Below are 19,212 nucleotides of genomic sequence, written 5' to 3' on the forward strand. Positions count from 1 at the left end.
CTTGTTAATGAGTGAACACAATGCCTTTCACAAACCTCCAAAAGCAACCTCCTGACTCAAAGGTTGAGGAAAAAGTCAAGCTGAGGAGGAACCAGCCATCTGGGCAGGGAGAAAAACAATAAAAATAAGAAATGAAAGGTTTCCAGGTCAGGAACACTTGGGGATAATAAGAGTAGCCTGCACCCAGGTAAGCAGAGAGAGATGTTTGGTTTTGTTTAGAGAGGAGACTCTTTGAACAGGAGAATAAAGAGGAGGGGAAATACTAATGGGATTGGCAGAAGAATGGGGATTACTTTGGAGCATTAGAGACTGGATAGGTTAATTCAGACTCAGGCGTTCACTCTCAGGGACAATCATCTACAAATGGAAATAGCTGGATTCTGGCTCTACTGATATTGCTTAAACATTCCTTGTATTCTTGGGTCTGTCCTGAGGATAACTGAAAGTCAGAGCTGCAAGTTGCCATAGAAATGATCTAGGACTGGGCTGTGCGCAGTGGCTCATGCCTGGAATCCCAGCACTTTGGGAGGCAAGGCGGGTGGATCATCTGAGGTCGGGAGTTCAAGACCAGCCTGACCATCATGGAGAAACCCTGTCTCTGCTAAAAATACAAAATTAGCTGGGTGTAGTGGCACATGCCTATAATCATAGCTACAGCTAGTGCTCGACTTACGACCACGATTGGTTCCGACAGACCGGTCGTAACACGATTTGGTCATAAGTTGAGTAGGCTATATGTACAGTACGGTGAAATGATGTTATAAAAATCTTTAAGTCATATTTTATCATAATTTTCTTTCATTATTGTTATATATCATAATTTTCTTTGTTCATTTTATGCCATTTGTATCATCTCTACACCATTTTGTTTCTTATTTTTACATTCGTCAGGTTTAGGTAAAACACTGCATTACCAGTACAACTGGTTTAATATTTGCAAAACATACAAAGTTACAAAATACAGGTGCATACAAAAATACAAAATACAGGTGTAAAAAATACCATAGGAAACATTTTCCCAATTGCAAAACATATCAAAATATATAAACATGTATGAAACATTTTATTGGCCGCTGGTGCTTGGCTGCGGATCGTTGATGTCATCTGAGGCAGCAGTTGGGGTTACCGGAGTTGGTTTTTTCATAAACATGGTGAGCTTTGTCTGAATTGTATGTTTCTTTTTTTCTTCATAAATTTCACGATACGGACGAAACACATTGTGCGCCATCCGTTCAATCCTTGCAAATTGTTCGATGTTTGGGTCCATTGCTTCGAAATGTATAAGAAGTTTATTGGGAGGGGTTTGATGAAAAATATCCAAGACACAAAGCACAAATTGCTATATGGAGTCTGGGATAACAGTTGAAATGGTGCACGCGGAGATGGTAGTGCTGCCGGAAGCTGGTTCGCACTGTCGGACGCCCAGCTGGGCAACGTTTGCGCTGCCAGACGTGGAGCAGTTGTGGCTAGCGATTGTGGTCATAAAGTCGAATGGTCGTAAGTTGCATAGGTCGTAAGTCGATCAATACCTGTAATTGGGAGGCTTAGGCAGGAGAATTACTAGAACCCGGGAGATGGAGGTTGCTGTGAGCTGAGATCACGCCATTGCACTCCAGCCTGGGGGACAAGAACAAAACCCCATCTTAAAAAAAAAAAAAAAAGAAAAAAGAAATGACCTGAGACCATCCTTCTATTTGACAGATGTGATGCCTTGAATCCTGCCCAGGACTTTGACTAGGTTCATCCTGAGCCTGGTGGGCAGGCAGGCATGTCTAGGGGCTCTAGGTAGAAGTCTCTATTCTGAAGACTGTGACCTCAGAAAAGACCCAAGGCTGCAGGAGGTGGTACCAATGGCTTAGAGCCTACTTTCCTTGGGAGACACACACACACGGTATTAAAAGAATTTGTCCAAGTGATTGATGAAGAATTCAACATAAATAACAATTTGTGGCCAGGTGTGGTAGCTCACGCCTGTAATCCTAGCACTTTGGGAGGCTGAGGTGTGCTGATCACAAGGCCAGGAGTTTGAGACCAGCCTGACCAACATGGTGAAACCCCATCTCTACTAATAAAAATACAAAATTAGCCGGGTGCAGTGGCACACATCTATAATTCCAGCTACTCAGGAGGCTGAGGCAGGAGAATGGCTTGAACCCCGGAGGTTTCATTGAGCTGAGATAGCATCATTGTACTTCAGCCTGGGTGACAAGAGCGAAACTCTGTCTCAAAAAAAAAAAAAAAGAATTTATATTTGAACATAGGTAGTGGGGGCTGGAAGTGGTAGCTCATTCCTGATATCCCAGCACTTTGGGAGGCGGAAGTGGACGGATCACCTGAGATCAGGAGTTTGAGACCAGCGGAGTTTGAGACCAGCCTGGCCAACACAGCGAAACCCCATCTCTACTAAACAAACAAAAATTAGCCAGTTGTGGTAACTAACACCTGTAATCCCAGCTACTCGGGAGGCTGAGGCATGAGAATCTCTTGAAATGGGGAGGTAGAGGTTGCACTGAGCCAATATCGTGCCATTGCACACCAGCCTGGGTGACCAAGTGAGACCTTGTCTCTAAATAAATAAATAAATAAATAAAGTAGTGGGTAAAAAACAAGTTTGATAAACCTGGCTTTCTAATAACATATTTCCTCTCTAGAACATGTTAACAAAAATGTTTGCTGGAGAAAGTGCACAATGAGCTTTTTTAGGGGGTTTTCTTTTCGGAGACAGTGTCTTGCTCTGTCACCCAGGCTGCAGTGCAGTGGCCTGATCATAGCTCACTGCAGCCTTTAACTCTGGGGCTCGAGTGATTTTCCCACCTCAGCCTCGCAGTACCTGGGACTACAGACGCGCGCCACCATGCCCAGATAATTTTTAAATTTTTTGTAGAGATGGGGTCTCACTATGTTGCTTAGGCTAGTCTCAAAATCCTGGGCTCAAGTGATCCGCCCGCCTCGGCCTCCCAAAGTGCTGGGATTACAGGCTACAGCCACCTACCCAGCCATGAGCTTTTGGTTCTAACCTGCAACCCTGGGAGAAGGGGAAATTTAGCAGAAGGCAGGGGAACACAAGCCACAGTGCTGCTTTCTTGTTTGGTCAAATTGCATGCAGATTGGAAAATAACAAGTATCCACCTCTCAACTTTATCCTCCTCTCTCATCTACTTTCCCTTGTCGTATGTGGCACTTCTGCGATTCTGGCAACTTTGTTATGGGTCAGTGGAGCACACCCGTTGCACAGAACACACCTAAGCGCTTTGTCTCTTGGAGAGGTCCCTCCCTTGAACTTGCACTATCGAAAGCTCTTAACTAAAAAAAACTGGTATTGCACGCCTGTGTGCAAGGTGCTTGGTGTGAACACAGACCACGGTTTCATGCAAACCTCTCTTCAGGCACTCAGGAGCGCGGGCCAAGACCGAGGGCGACGGTGCGCTGGGCCCCGGGGGCCAGCTTTGCTCTACCTTCCCGGTCTCAAGCCCAGACCCTCCCACCCGCGGGCTGGAGGAAGCTGGGCGACCCCAGCCCGCGGGATCCGGGTCCCGCGCGCTCTAGGCTGGCGGGCGACGTAGCGGCGCAACCCACCCCGCCCCGACGTACGCCGCGGGGGCGCGCGCGCACGCAGGCGCGGGGGCGCGCAGGGCCGGGCCGGCACGACGGCGGGCGCGCGCGCGCGGCTCGGGGAGGCGGCGGCGGCGGCGGCGGAAGCGGCGAGGGCGGCGGGCGTCCGGCTCTGAGGTGGTGGAGGCGGCAGCGGCTGCTCGGGACTGGGCTCGGCTGGGAGGAGCGAGGGTCAGGGCGCCGCAGCGAGCGCCGATCTCCCGGCTCTACCATCCGCCAGCCGCCCAGACGCCTGGGCCGCGGAGTTTGTGTCCCGGCTCGGACCCCGGCGCCCAGCCCGGAGCCGTAACCTTGAGGCGGCGGCGGCGGGGCCGGGCCGGGCCGGGCCGGGGGGCGGCGGCGCTGGATCCGCGGCTGCCCGATCGTTGGCGGGAGATGTCGAACCCCGGGACGCGCAGGAACGGCTCCAGCATCAAGATCCGTCTGACAGGTACGGCCGGCAGGAGGTCCACCCGCGCTCCGGCGCCCCCTCGCCCGCCCAGGAATTCCCCGCAGGGCGCCCTTGGAAGCGGCCCTCCCCCACGCCGGCCGTTGTCCCAGGACCTCGTCACCCCCTTCGGCGTGCGCCCCTCGCTTCTCCCTCCCGGCCCCGCCCCCTCGCCGCTGCCCGGCCCCGCCCCCTGGCCGCTCGCGCCCCCTCGGTCTCCGGTTTCCTCCCGTTCCCCCGCACCTGCCCACTCGCGTCTCCGTCCTGGCCCCGCCCCTCTCATTTTCATTCCTGGCCCCGCCCCTCGCTTTTCCTTTCTTGGCCCCGCCCCTTGTATCTCCTTCCAGGTCCTATCCCTTCACCTCTCCCCGACTCGGCCCCTAGCCTCTCGCTTCCTTGTCTCTTCCTGGCACCTGACCCCTGGCTTCTCCTGCCAGGCCCCGCCCCGTTGCCCTTCACCTCCATCCCCAGTGGTCTCTCGCTTCCTCCCTTCTTCCTACCACCGTCCCGGCACCTGACCTCTCACTTTTCCCTGTCCCTCCCACTCGCTTCTCTCTGGCCCCGCCCCCTCACTTCTCCTTGGCTCAGGCTCCCTCGCTTCTCCCTGGCCCAGGCTCTCTCGCTTCTCTCTGGTCCCGCCTCCTTACTTCTCCCTGGCCCCGCCCCCTCACTTCTTCCTTGTCCCGCCTCCTCACTTCTTTCCTAGCTTCGGTCCTCACTTCTCCTTGGTCCCGCCCCCTCGCTTCTCCTTTTTTTTCTCCTCCGCTGTTTTTACCTCTTCTATCCTTCTCCTCGCTTCCCATTATCTCCGCCTACCTGCCCCCTCGCTTTTTTCCTCCTGGCCTCGCCTCTGTTCCCTTGGTCTCATCCTTCGCTTCTCACCACCTTCCCATCCTCTCTCTTGCTTTCCTGTGTCCCCTGCCACTTGCTCCCTCTCTTCATCCTCCCGGTCCCTCCCACCCGCTTCTCCCCCACCTCCATCCTCTTTTGCTACCTCCCCTTCCACTTGCCCACTTGTTTCTCCCCTCCTGCACTCACCCACCCGCGTCTGAACCCCTCAATCCTCTTTCGTTTCTACCTCTCCCTTACCGTCCTTCTTCCTTCTTCCCCTGGCCCCGCCCCTCACTTTCAAGCCCCGCCCACATTCCTACCTGGCCCCGCCCCCTCATGCTGTCTGGCTGGGCCTCCACCCTTTCTTTCCTTCAGCCTCAAATTTCTGCATCCTGTCTAGTAGCTGCTTCCAGTCCTGCTCTCCTCACTCCCCCCTGGTCCAGCCCTCTTCAGTCTCAGTCTGGGCCACTTCCTGTCTCTTACGCCAGACCGCTAGCTACTCTTGACTCTGCTTCTTCAATTCTTAACTTTTCTGCATTTCTCTTCACTATCACCCCCACACTCAGCACCCCTGAGCCCAGGTGAGACGCTGATGCCTACTCCCACACTCACTGGAGGCTTTGGAAGCTACCCACACGCAGGCTCCTTCATTCATTTCGTCTTCAATGAAAAGCCTGTGTTTCCTGGGTGGCTCTGTAGTGCCACCTTCAAGAGTGAGCGCGACGCTCTGCCGTGGGCCTGCGACTTGGTGGCGCGGCTGTGTGTAGATGCCAACCTGTCTCCCCAGCGGGCTCCAGAGGTTCTGGACCAGGCTGCATCCTTGTCTTCCCTTTTTCACTCTCCTTGGTACTACTCTCTTCCCAGTTTCAATTCATCCCTAAAGTAGGATGGCCGTGTTGCTAATGTGGCTCTGCTCTAGGACTTTCCAAACTCAAGTATTTCCAGCTCCGGAAGGAAACTAAAAAGTTCATTCCAATCCTCGTCAGGGATTTTCTTCTGGATTTTTCTGTTCAGTGGCCCAGTCGAGTGAGAACTCCAAGTCCGGGTCTGGTCAGGTCCTTTCAAAGAGAGCATTTTGAACACTTTGTGGCAGATTCGCAGCCATAAAGTCATCAGTAAAATCCATGCAAACAACAGGTAATTTTTTTTCAAACAAAAATTTACTTTGAATCCCATAGTTGTTGCACAGGCCAATTTTTGTGTTAAGAGAAGATTTTGTTTTTTGTATAAAGATGTCAGATAATGATTTGGACTCAAACCCAAACCCTGGTTTTGTAACGTTAACAGGTAGTTCCCTCTGGGATCTTTGCTTCTGGGGAAATATGCTTCTTTAAGTCAGGGCTGATGGGAAACACTTCTCACTTTGTAGATACAATGTAGATATATTGTTATTTATGTGATAACATAAAAGTAACATTTTTGAGATTGTAATACTTGTAAAACTTTTAACTTGGTTCTGATTTACAACTGAGTGTAATTGACATCAGATTGGTTTCAGTACCTTGTTAAAAGTGAAAGTAACTGATTTTGTGAGTTTTGTTAGAAATATAATGAATGTTTTAGAAGGAATAAGTTTTAACTGAAATGTTTATGATATATAGATATATAAATCAATCCTAGTTGCAAAGCCTAGGCCTATCAAAGGGAGGACTTGGTTTGTCCTCCTCCCAAATTACTTTTGGATTCGGGAATTTAGATGTTATCCATGCAAGAATGCTCCAAGGAATTTTTGGATGACATTTGATAGGGATGGGTCAGGTGATGAGTGTTCTTTCTAAAACACCTTTTCCCTTTCCCTTCCAGTAGATGTTATGAATGGTCTGAGAGGATCTGTGAGTGTGCTCATCCTTAGAATAGGCTTGAGGTTTAGCGGCGATGGTGTACACATGCGATGCTAGCAGTCCGTGGAACCTTAGTTTATGTGGAAAGGCTTGAACTAGAAATTTTGTTGACAGTGGAATAGGTTTTGGCCTCATCTTTCTGGTTGTTAAGGGAAGCTTGAATTCTCATTTCTGGCACGTTGAGTAGCAGTCTTTCAAAAGTTGAATATTTTTGTTGCAGGTTTCAGAGATTATTTCCATGTATGATGTTTGAAAAAAAGGACTTTTAAAAATAAAGGATATTTCAACCAGTCAATGAATAGACATAGAGCATAATTCATTGCAAAGATAGTGAAGTTACTGCGTTTAGAACTTTAGGGTCTACGATTGTATTTGGGGGTGAATAAGCATTAGATTTAGAGTTAGGAGACCTGGATTCTGGACAGATCTCTCATTAACTATGTGTTGTGGAACACATTATTTAAACTTTTGGGTCTCAGTTTCTTTATATATATAATGAGATTTCAGCTCCATGATAACACTTTCTGATCCTCCTTCTCACAAGTATATCAATTTGGCTACCTACTTACTTCAAATTACTGTTGGGCACTTAGGCTTGCTGGTATTCTTAATCCTGATATTCAGAAAATTGTGTTGGAGTGTAGCACATGTGTTTGATTTATGCCAAACATTAATTTTGTGTATTGATTATATTTACGACTTTTTTTTTTTTTAATGTGGGATTGTTTTTGAAAACTGTTGGGTAATATGTTGAACTGCTTTGGCAACCTTGATTAAACAGTAGAAGAATGTTTGAGCCTGTATATTTAAAATAGTATCATTTTAATGAATGTCTTTGTGGTATTTTAGTAGGAAAATAGTTTTTAAATGGTTTCAGTAGGTTTGGGGGCCTAATATATCCAAAATCAAGTGATCTTTGTTGAAAAGTGTTATCTTGCAGTTTTGGAGTTTACTGGCAAATCAAACACTTTAGAAACATTTTGATTGAAAAATTAAGCAGTTTTTGCAAAGACTTTGTTCTTATATGGTACACAAATGAATCCCAGACACGTTGTTTAGGCCACTTTGGGTAAAATAATGGAATTCAGGGTTCTACAATGCTCTTAATTTAATCAAGAAAATTAAATTTTGTTGTAATGTCAACCAGTTAGTTGAAATACCAAGTGCCTAAAATTTTTTTGTGTTTTTATGCATTGAAATAGTCTCAGATCTCTTGGTGTTTTTATATCTTTTGGAGCATGACTGCATATTGTGAAATAAGAAAAACTCTAATTCCAAATAGAGAGGGACAAAGAGACTTTCCTTGATAGCATGTGGAAATATGAGGTTGTTTTTTTAAAATTGTAGCACATGGGATGTATGGGTGACTTGCGTTTTGGCAGTCAGGTGTTGCAACTTTAAGTGAAACAGTTGTAGTAATAGCTGTTGATGACATCAGTTGATCAATAACAGGTGTCTCAATTGAGTCAAAATAAGTTTCTCTTAAGAAAGATTAAGAAAATTGTTAAGACAGTTGACTTTATCAATTTGTACCAGCAAAGAACCTCACTTATGTAAGGCAGCATAACTTTTTTTTTCAACAACCATGTAACACAGTTGCTGTGATAAGATGGATAGGTGGTCAGTTTTTAGCTCGCCTTTGTATTTATGTTTTCCTTAGGGTCTGCCTCAAGCTTAGGAAGACCCAGTTAAGGCAGTTCTTTGAGTGGAATTATCGGAAGGTGTTGGATGGGTTAGAACAAATGCTGTGGCAAAACCTGAATTGCAATTATACTTTAAGAAAATCATGTTCTGCCAAATCAGGTTTTATCATTGATCTTGTGATTTGATCACATTTGTGTTGCCTTTTAAAACAACTTTCTTTTTTCAAATCCATTTTTTTCCTTTTAATCTTCTTGACCCACCCAACTGACTTTAGACATGAAATCGTTCATATGCTTTATTTCTATCTCTATTTTTACAGTAGTTGTGATTTATCTAACTAGGATTTTTTACTTCAAGTCCATCTGTCAGAGTTTAAAACCCCTAATCTTGCAGTTACAAAAGTCGTTTCTGAATGTCGGGTTTCTCTTTCTCTTGCACAAATTTTCATTTTCTTGTTTCAGTCACAATATCAAGTTCTAGTGTGGAACTCCGGGTGAAAGAAAGGAGGTGTTGGTGGCTTTGTTATTTATGAAATATTTCCTCATGGATTAAGAAAGTAAAAAAGACAAAAAGACAATGTTTCAATATCAGCTGAGTTGATCCAGTTATCTAGACTGGCTGTTTTGTAAAACATTGTGGGCACTGGTTAACAGTTAAAATAGCTGAATTGTGCATTTTATTGAGTGGCTCAAAAAAGCCTCAAATGGACGAAATAATTTGATATCTTCACCATGCTCCGCTTTGCTGGATAAGAAAGCTAACTCTTAGGATGCTCATTTGGATCAATTTTTAATAATTTCAAAAACATTTTAGAGGTTAAATTTTTTAAAACAAATAAGGAATACTTGAATCTTTTTTTTTTTTTGGTCACACTGAACAAGTTAAGTTACTGGTTTGTTATTTTGTAAGTGAGTTTGTAAGTGAAAGCCTCCAACTTAAATTAGCTTCTTGTCCAGGGAACTCATTCTGACTGACCAAAGTCCCTAAGGCCTTTCTAGTTAAAGGACAGCCATAGAGCTGTGTTTAAAAAACAAAAGCACATAGCCATGTGGCTTGAGCACATCTTTTAAAAATGTCAGTATTACTGTTTTGTCTCCAGAACAAATTTAATCCATTTAGATAGTTAAATCAAGTGGAATGTTGTTTCCACATTTCTGGACTAATGGGGGAAAAAAACCCTTATATTGTTTTTAAAACAAGGCTTAAATAATGTAAAATCAGTGCATCTGGTGATGCGCCCCACTCTGTAATTCCAGCTGTGTTCACCTCCACTGCAGCTGAAAGGAATTCTAATTGGCTGAGGAATGTCGGCAGCATCATTTATCACTGAGCAGGAACCTATCCTCCTGGCCGCTGGGTGATGCATTTCAGATGTTTTAAGCTCCTGAGCCCAACTTCGGGCTTGCTTTCAGGAGTCTGAAGAGCATGTCACGAAGCTGCAGATTGTAGATGGCAGCCTGCGTTCTTCTCTGTATGTTGGGCATCCGCTGAGTTCTCTAAAGGGTACAATGCTGTCTTATGGCTCCAACACTAGACTGGAGATCAGGAGGTCTGAATTTTATTTTTAATTCACACAAGTACCACAATGAAGAAGGGGTGGGCTGCATAGAATTATAATCTTTTCATGATTCAGTTTTCCTATCTGTAATGCCAGAGAGCTATCTTTTTAGATCACAAAAGGACCTGCTAAAGATGTATTAAATATTTTAATGAATAGCCATGAATTCTTTATAGAGTAGCACAATGTTAATACAGTCATAGATTCCTGTTATTTGTTATTCCTAAATAGCCAGGTAAATAATAAAGCTAATAATGTAAGAAAATCTATAGAACCGATTATTAAACATGGAAAAATAATACAATGAATTGATAAATTCTCAATGAATTCAGAAAGATCTTTAGAGAAATAGTGTTAGAAGCCCAAGCCAGCATTATTTTTATTTTATGTTTTTTCCAGGCCAGGTAATGTGCCATGAGATAGCAGCATGTTTTTTTGTTTTGTTTTGTTTTGAGACTGGGTCTCTGTCACCCAGGCTGGAGCACAGTGGCACTATCATAGCTCACCTCAGCCTCAACTTCCTGGGCTCCAATGATCCTCCTCAGCCTCCGGAGTAGCTGAGACCACAAACATGTGCCACCATGCCTGGCTAATGATTGTATTTTTGGTAGAGATGGGGTTTTGCCATGTTGCCAGGCTGATCTTGAACTCCTGAGCTCAAGCAATCCACCTGCCTCAGCCTCCGAAAGTGCTGGGGTTACAGGCATGAGCCACTGTATCTGGCCAGCATCATCTTTAAATGGTGAAATTGTGGAAACATTCCCATTAAAATCAGGAACAATGCAGGGATGTACACTGTCAAAATTGTTATTATTAATAACTAAAGAAAGACATCAGAAAGCAGGAAACAAAATTGCTGTTATTTACAGATAATATAAAAACCCAAAAGATCAGCTGAAAAACAATTATAAACAATAAACTAGCTGGATGGAAAATTTCTTCATGGCAAAAATAGGATAAAATGAACATGCAAAGACAAACTAGGAAAAACAATTTATAATGGGTATGAAAAATGAAAGTCTGGTTTTCCTAATATATAAAGAGCCTTCAAAATCAATTAGGAAAAGGCCATTACCTAATAAATAAAGAATATGGACAATTCACAGAAAAGAAAATGGAAATGGATTTGAAACATGTGAAAAGACAACCCTATTTTCTCTCTTCTTCTTTGCTTTCCTTTACTTTTTTAGAGATGGGGTCTTGCTCTGTTGCCCTGGCTAGGGTAGAGTACACTGGCATGATCATAGCTCACTGCTGCCTGGAACTCCTGGGCTCAAGTGATCATCAGCTTCCGGAGTAGCCGGGACTACAAGTATATGCTACTGTGCCCTGTTCTGTCTAATGTCCATTTTCTTTCTTTAAAAAACTATTTTTAATCCCAAAACAGTATAATGCTTAACAGGTTAAAAAATTATTTTTAATTGATAATCAGCCCTCTTCATACTGAACAAACTACAAATTAAAAGTAAGAATGGAACAAATTTTTTATCTAGAAGGGTGGCAGACCAAAGACTCTGAAACCCTGTGATGAGGCAAGGGTGTGGAAAACCAGGTCTTTACCCTGGTGGTTGAGAATATAAATGGAAGCAGCAAGTACTAAGAGCAGTTTGGTACTGTCTATCACGTCATAAATATGTATGCCTTTTGCTCTATCAATTCTGATGCACGACCTTTTTCTTACAGGTGTATTCACACATTTACATAAAGTCTTGCGTGCAAAATTATTGGAGCATTGTTTGAAATTACAAAAGACTGAAATCAACGTGAATGTGCATCAGTAGAGACTAGTTAAATTGTCGTATATCCCTAATGATGTATAGCTGTTTAAAATAACAAGATAGTGCTTATATTCTGATATGGAACATTCTCCAAGATATATTATTGAGTGGGGAGAAAAAAGCAAGATTCAGAACAGAGGCTACTGTGTACTATTTGAGTAATAAAACAAAAAATAAAAATAAAAGGGGAAGTTTATAGATATGTTTGTATAGAATATCACTGGAAGATGTTGATTGTGATTTCCTCTGAAGAGATTCTTCTGTTCTCCTCTTCAGAGGAAAGAGAGGAGAGAGGGAGATAGGAGAGGAAAGAGAGAAGAGAGGGTAACTTTTCACTGGGTGCCTTTTGTAATATTTAATCTCTTCCCTTCTCTTACCCCCTTGAGCATATATTGCTTTTCAACAATTAAACAGATTAAAAAGCTCTTAAATAGATAAGAATTTCTTAGAGGAACTAGTAACTACAGTAGCTGCCAATAGTAATTGTTTTAATAATATAGGCATTCCGAAAATTCAAAATGATTGTGCCGAATGTATTTTAAAAGACTAAAATGTTACAGCATTTCAAAGTATATACTCATGTTTATAAGGACTTCCTTACTAGGAGGATTCTTGGGTTCTACAGAATAAAATTCTTGGCTACTTCTCTTATAGCTCTGAACAGACTTATTTTCCCAGAGAGTATGTTTATTATATGATAACAAGATGCCTGACCCCCCTCCAAAGCTTGTTCTATCATATTAAAATAAGACCAAATAATTATTTTCAGACTAAGAAATTTGGACTCCTTAGATCTTGTTTATATAGTGAGTTCTTTGAAAAACTGAGGTCTTGATTCTGAATAATAGTGCTGGTTTGTATAATTTATTTAGAATGCCATTTGGGGTTATCTCGGACCTATTTTTATAAAATAATCTCATCCCTAAAGTAGGAATAAAGCGGTTATTTGCATAAGCCAGTAATAATAATTTGGTGTTTTCCCAAGTATTTATAGTCAATATGTTTGCCATGAACTTTTTTTAAGGGATTGTTTTTAATTTTAGAAGTGCTTTAAAAAGCAGTATTGACATCTGGCTCTGTAGAAGTAGAAAAAATGGTAACCTCAATGTCATAGATTGCCTTTTTTCCCTCTTACATCTTTGGAGTAAAAAAATCCAAAGTTTACTCAATTTTATTTCTACATATATTCCCTAGACATTATAGACGTAAGAACTGCTTACTGCCTGTTCATACCTGTCAGTGATACTAATACCTTACGTCTGTACAGCGTGTCATAGTTTCCAGAGGGTTCTTACATGGTTCCTCAATTGAGCCTGGTGAGGAAATACCTATAAACCTGGGTATAAGTTTTAGCTCCTTGTAAAACTCTGATATAATATCAAGACCAGGAAATTGTTCACAGATTCTAAGGATTGGGGAGAAGAGAAAAACATAACCAAATTGCTCCGGAGTAGAATTTGCAAAAAAAAAAAAAAAAGTGAAACAAAATAGAAAAATGCTGAAAATAAGGGATGTTAAGCCTTACAGGGAGAACCCCTGTTTCCAAAAAAAAAAAAAAAAAAAAAAAAAAAGTGGTGGAGAAGCACTTTTTCTGATCTAGATCAAGAAATAGAAGATTGCTGGTACTTGGAACATCCCCACAATCCTGAAAATACGTCCTTCTCACTTTCTACCTCCCTCAAGCCCCCCAAAGATAACCACAGTCCTGACTTGTAACAGTCTATTTTTGAACTTCATATTAATGGAATCATACTGCACGCAACCAGCTTCTTTTGTTCAGTATTATGTTGATGAGATTTATCTATATTGTTATGTGTGGTTGTACATCAGTCATTCTCTTTGCTGTTCAGTATCACATTATGAGCATATACTATAATTTATCCCTTTATCTGTTGATGGGCAGGGCAGAGTCCTTTCCAGTTTTGGCTTTTATGACTAGCGCTGTTTGGAATTTTCATGTATGTGTCTTTTGGTGAGTATTTGCATGCACTTCTGTTGGGTGTCTACTCAGGAGTAGAATCACTGGATTGTGGAGTAGGCATATGTTCCACTCTAACGAAACTTTCCAAATGCTTTTCCAAAGTGGCTGTACCAATCTACATTTTCCGTCGTGGTGGGTGAGAGCTCTAGGTGCTCCTTTGCCACGCTGGGTGTTTTCTTTTTCATTTTAACCCTTCCGTGGTGTGGATTGGTGTCACACATTGTGGTTCTACTTCCTACTTTCACTTTTCTCCAGTCTTAAATGGCAGCTTTAGGAATCTGTTTTTTTTTTTTTTTTTTTTCCTTTTTTAAATTTTGAAGTAATGATAGATTCATTCACAGGAGATGGGAGAGAAATGTACCAGGAGGTCCTGTGTACCGTTCACTCATCCTCCCCCAGTTTTAGTGTTTTGTATAACTGTGGTATAATACCAAAACCAGGAACCTGTTCACAGATTCTAAGGATTGGGAAAAAGTAAGAGCAAAATAACGCAAAGAAAAAGCCCGTAGGAAACTGTTTACATTGGTGCAATCCAGAGCTTAATGAGATTTCACTAGCTCTGCATGCACTCTGTGTGTGAGTGTTAGGTGTGTGTGTGTAGCTGTCTATGCATTGATCCATGTACAGACTCATGTCACCACCATTGCCGTCAAGATGCCCAGCTGCGCCACTACCCCAAGCTCCTTGGAGCTATCCCTTTCTAGCCTTACTGTCCCTCCCCAATCCCTAGGATCCTGGCAACCACTGAACTGTCATCCCCAAATCTTTTAAGCACATAAATCAGATCATGTCATTTTCTTTCTTAAAGTCCTCCAGCAACTCCCTACTCAGAATAAAATCAAACTCCCTCCGTGATCCTGCCATCTTCCTTTCTGGCCACCTCTGTGCCAGGTTCTGCCTTATTCTCCACCCCGGTCCTCAAATGTGGTGAGTTTAATCCTGCTTTAGGGCTTTTGCATGAATTATTTCTCTGTGTGTGTATGTCTGTGTGTGATGTTATAAAAATTTCCCTCTCGACTTCTGGATGGATTCTTCCTGTCATTCAGGTCTTCAGCCTAGCTAAATATCATCACGTCAGGGAGACCCTCTCTGACCATCGCGTCGTAGTGGCACCCTCACTCATGACCAGGCAGCCTATTCTGCTGTCTTCACAGCACTCATCACTTCATGATATTTTTGTTTGGTTGTTTGCCATCATTCATCTTCTGATGAATCAATTTTTATTTTCTGTCTCTGCTCTTGGTAGTCAAGTTCTGTGAAGCTAGGGTCCTTGCTGTCTGTTTACTTCTGTGTAACACTGCCTGACACTTCCTGGTGCTCACAAATACCTGGTGAATGAGGATGAATGCCCTCCTTGTTTATTGGGTCTCCTGGTCGCATCTGAGTTGGGCATTGGAGGACTCCCCTCCTGGAGGCAGCATTGTGTTCATAGCCACTTCTTGTTGATATGAGCAGGGATTAGGGACCAAGCAATTACAGATTGTTGTCAGCCAGGCTTGGGGTTTCTTTGACTGTGATACCCTAAAAGTCTACTCTATCTTGGGCTTCTGGGCCATTCCAGGGACTTGAACCAAAGCCTGATTTTAATTCTGGAATTTGACCCATCTTTGTAGCATTTGGTTTCCTGGTCTGTTCCTTAGCCTCTCTCTCCTTCAGGGCTGTTGGAAAGAACTAGTTGGGCTGGAGAGACATCATTCATTTTCCCCTTGCCCAGGTTTTGCAGTTGCATCTTGAATAACATTTCCCATTTTGAGGCCGTGAATACTGGACATGAGTGCCTGGGAGAGATCTGGGGAAGGCTTCTTTTGCTCACCCTACCTCACAGTCTTACCTCCTGCTAAGTCTACCACTTCCCTCCCTTTCTTTCTTCATCCTATCTCTTGGTTCCCCTAGATGGCATTTTGTAGCAGAAATGGCCTCTTTCCTCCCTTTTCACTGCATTTTCTTTGAGATGGGATCTTGCTCTGTCGCCCAGGCTGGAGTACAATGGCACAGTCATAGCTCACTGCAGCCTTGAACTCCTGGGCTCAACCCATCTTCCCACCTCAGCTTAAGCCACCATGCCCAGCTAATTTTTAAACTTTTTGTAGAGACAGGGTCTCACTATATTGCCCAGGCTGGTCCAGAACTCCTGGCTTCAAGCGATCCTCTCATCTTCCTCTCCCAAAGTACTAGGATTACAGGTGAGAGCCACCACCCCCACTCATTTCCTTGATTCTTTCCTACCAAGTCTCTTAGTGTTCTTTGTAGTCTTGGTGGCTGTATCAGACCATAGTCTCATTCTTTCTTTTTCTGATAATAAAGATAGTTAAATTCTCAGGCCAGGTGAGGAGGGTGTTCATTGATTTTCACCTTGCTTCCTTCAACTAATCCCACATTTCTGGTTCTGTCTTTTATTTACAGTATCACACTTTCTAATATGTTGTTGTTTAAAAACAGGATGCCTTCATATGTAAGTAACAGAAAACCTAGGTTAAATTGACTCAATAGAGAGAATTTTAATGAATTGACTGAAGAGCCCAGGTCATTCCAATGGCAAAGCAGGGACCTGGTTTCTCTGTGTGTCTCGGTGTTGTGACCTCAGCACCATTCATGACCATCTCTTACCCTTGTGCTCAAAAGATGGCTGTCAGCAGCTCCCATGGCTATTTGCTTGCAGCTTTAAATCCAGCAAAAAGTTAAAAGTCTGCTTCTTCAACAGCTCAGTCCTGGGGTGGAGGCCTAGAGTTGAATCTTCTTGTCTCATTGGCCTAATTTGGGTCAAGGGTTCATTGCTGAACCAATCACTGTGGCTGGGATGATGGATGTGCTGGTTGGACAGTTAGGTTCCATCTTTGAATCTAATCATGGCATTCGTCCCACCCACAATACAGACTTATTTGGGGGAACAGTAATATGGATGCCAGATAGGCAATCAACAAATAACTGGATGATACCCATTGTTTTCTTTTAAGATTTATAATATTAGCTTTGGGTATTCTGAGTAAAAGGAATGCACAGCATTTAATGCATTTCTGAAAAAGAAGTATACCTTCTTTGTGGTAGTGTGAAGCAAAGGAGGTAGGTATTTTTGTAAAGGCACCAAGAATTTTTGCCAAGGATTAGGAGTGGTACCTTTATATGTTAACTTAGCTCCATAAATTTTGTTGTCAATTTGTATTGCAGAATATTCCTGGATTGTTGTATAATGTTATTTTATTTGGGACTCTTTTTTTTTTGAGACAGCGTTTCACTCTTGTCGCCCAGGATGGAGTGCAAGGGTGCGATCTCGGCTCACTGCAACCTCTGCCTCCTGGGTTCAAGCGATTCTCCTGCCTCAGTCTCTCAAGTAACTGGAAATACAGGTGCACTCCACCACACCTGGCAAATTTTTTGTATTTTTGGTAGAGATGGGGTTTCACCATGTTGGCCAAGCTGGTCTCAAACTCTTGACCTCAGGTGATTGACCTGCCCCGGTCTCTCAACATGCTGGGATTGCAGGTGTGAGCCACCACACCTGGACTATTTGGCACTATTTTTAAACAAAATTCAGGTACAGATTATAGGAATGTATTTCTTTAGAGATAACAGGGCAGTTTTAAGAAAGGAAAATACATGCTAATTATCTGTAAATTGAATTCAGGATGTGTAGAAAGAAAAATAGTTTTTCTACAATAATATAATTTTTATAGGATAAGTGATTACCAGCCCTTCCCTATAATAAATGCTTTGAATTAATGTCTGTTCTTGATATCTGGAGCTCTGTATTTTCACGTCTATATTCTTAAAAAGTTCTTGTAAGATGCTTGGCTGAAGTTTGAACCTGTGTTCCAGGAATGGTTGAGTTTCAGACCCCCAAGCCCTTCCTTCTGTGGAGTCATTGAGGTGGAATGGTTAAGGACTGGGCTGGAGCCAGCCTGTGCCTTTACACAAATGACTTCATTTCTTAGTTTCCTTAGCTATAAAAATGGGGGAAGGCTGGGTACAGTGGCTAGCACCTGTAATCCCAATACTTTGGGAGGTCGAGGTAGAAGGATCACTTGAGCCCAGGAGTTTGAGACCAGCTGGGGCAACACAGCAAGACCCCATTTCTTAAAACAAAAATAGTTGAGCATAGTGGTGCCCACCTATAGTCACAGGTACTTGGGAGGCTGAGGTGGGAGGATTGTTTGAGCTCAAGAAGTTGAGGCTGCAATGAGCTGTGATTATGCCACTGCACTCCAGTCTAAGAGTGCGACTTTCTTTAAAAAAAAAAAAAAAAAAAAAAGGCCGGGTGCCATGGCTCACGCTTCTAATCCCAGCACTTTGGGAGGCTGAGGCGGGTGGATCACCTGAGGTCAGGAATTTGAGACCATCCTGACCAACATGGAGAAACCCATCTCTACTAAAAATGCAAAATTAGCCGGGTGTGGTGGTACAGGCCTATAATCCCAGCTACTCAGGAGGCTGAGGCAGGAGAATTGCTTGAGCCGAGGAGGCAGAAGTTGCAGTGAGCCGAGATCGTGCCATTGCACTCCAGCCTGGGCAATAAGAACAAAACTGTCTCAAAAAAAAAACAACCTACCAAAAAACATAATATAAAAATGGGGGAAATAGCTGGAATCACTTCAGAGTGTTATTATTGTGGGTAGTAAATGAAATAATACACATGCACTGTCTGGTACATAATGTGTTCAATGTGTGTTAGCTAATATTAACATGGTCTTATTTCAGTGAATCTAAGATGACCGCTTGTAAGTCATACCATTGTTTTATGTACTCCTTAAAAAGAAACACAGGTGATTACACTGCAAAATATGATCCATTTGAAGATTTCAGGGATGTTAAAATATGAAAAAAAGAGTGTCTTGAAATCAATGCTATACGGTATTATGGCTGCCTTTTACTTGGAAGTCCTGGGAATTGTTTGCATACTCATAAACATACGCCATCTGCCTCGGTTTAAACATAATGGAGTATGAGCTAAAGTTTCTTTTCATTTTTGTTTTTGTTCTAAACTTAACATTGAATTTAGTCTTGTGTTGCAACACTGGAAATTTAATAATCATTAATTTATTCTGTAGGCTTAGATAATGGATTATATAACACTCAAGATTGGCTTGGCAACTTTGGTGATTTATTTTTCTTCAGCGATTTAGAAAAAACGTGAGACATGTTTTTGAAAATCGTTACTGTTGCTTGAATAAACCTGTTTGGAAGGCAAAGGCGGGTTCGGTGATAGTGCCTGTAGCCTCTTGGAGTGGCATGAGTTATTGGCAGCAAGCCTGTTTAGGTAACCGCCTTTGATACACCCAGCGCATTCAGTTTAGAAAGTACACTATTGGTATTTGAAAGCAATGCATGGTAGTTGATTTTCCACTAAAATTTTAATGTGGACAGTGTATTATAGAGTTTGAATAATAGTCACAGGCTATATAAGGACCAGCCTGGTAGAGTAAAAAGTTGCTATGTAATACACTTAGCATAAATTTAGAAGTAAAACCCATGAGGATAGCATATAGCTTTCTGAGAATGCCATTTCTCTTAGGAGCCCAGTATTTAGAATGATATGAATGGGATAG

At 42.8% G+C, this 19,212-nt stretch overlaps 1 protein-coding gene across 3 annotated transcripts in view; it reads left to right on the forward strand.

The window, feature by feature from the left end:
• The first annotated feature begins 3,664 nt into the window (after positions 1 to 3,664).
• The window catches only part of SMURF1 (SMAD specific E3 ubiquitin protein ligase 1), a 120,131-nt gene continuing 104,583 nt past the window's right edge, over positions 3,665 to 19,212 (forward strand). For all 3 annotated transcript variants that reach the window (XM_032266560.1, XM_032266554.1, XM_032266558.1), the window contains exon 1: positions 3,665 to 4,042. In XM_032266560.1, coding sequence (XP_032122451.1) covers positions 3,988 to 4,042 — 55 coding nt within the window. In that variant the 5' untranslated portion in view covers positions 3,665 to 3,987. The remainder of the gene's footprint in view (positions 4,043 to 19,212) is intronic.

Source organism: Sapajus apella, unplaced genomic scaffold (genome assembly GCF_009761245.1).
Source record: "Sapajus apella isolate SASKATOON/1434 unplaced genomic scaffold, GSC_monkey_1.0 scaffold159, whole genome shotgun sequence".
Lineage (NCBI taxonomy): Eukaryota > Metazoa > Chordata > Mammalia > Primates > Cebidae > Sapajus > Sapajus apella.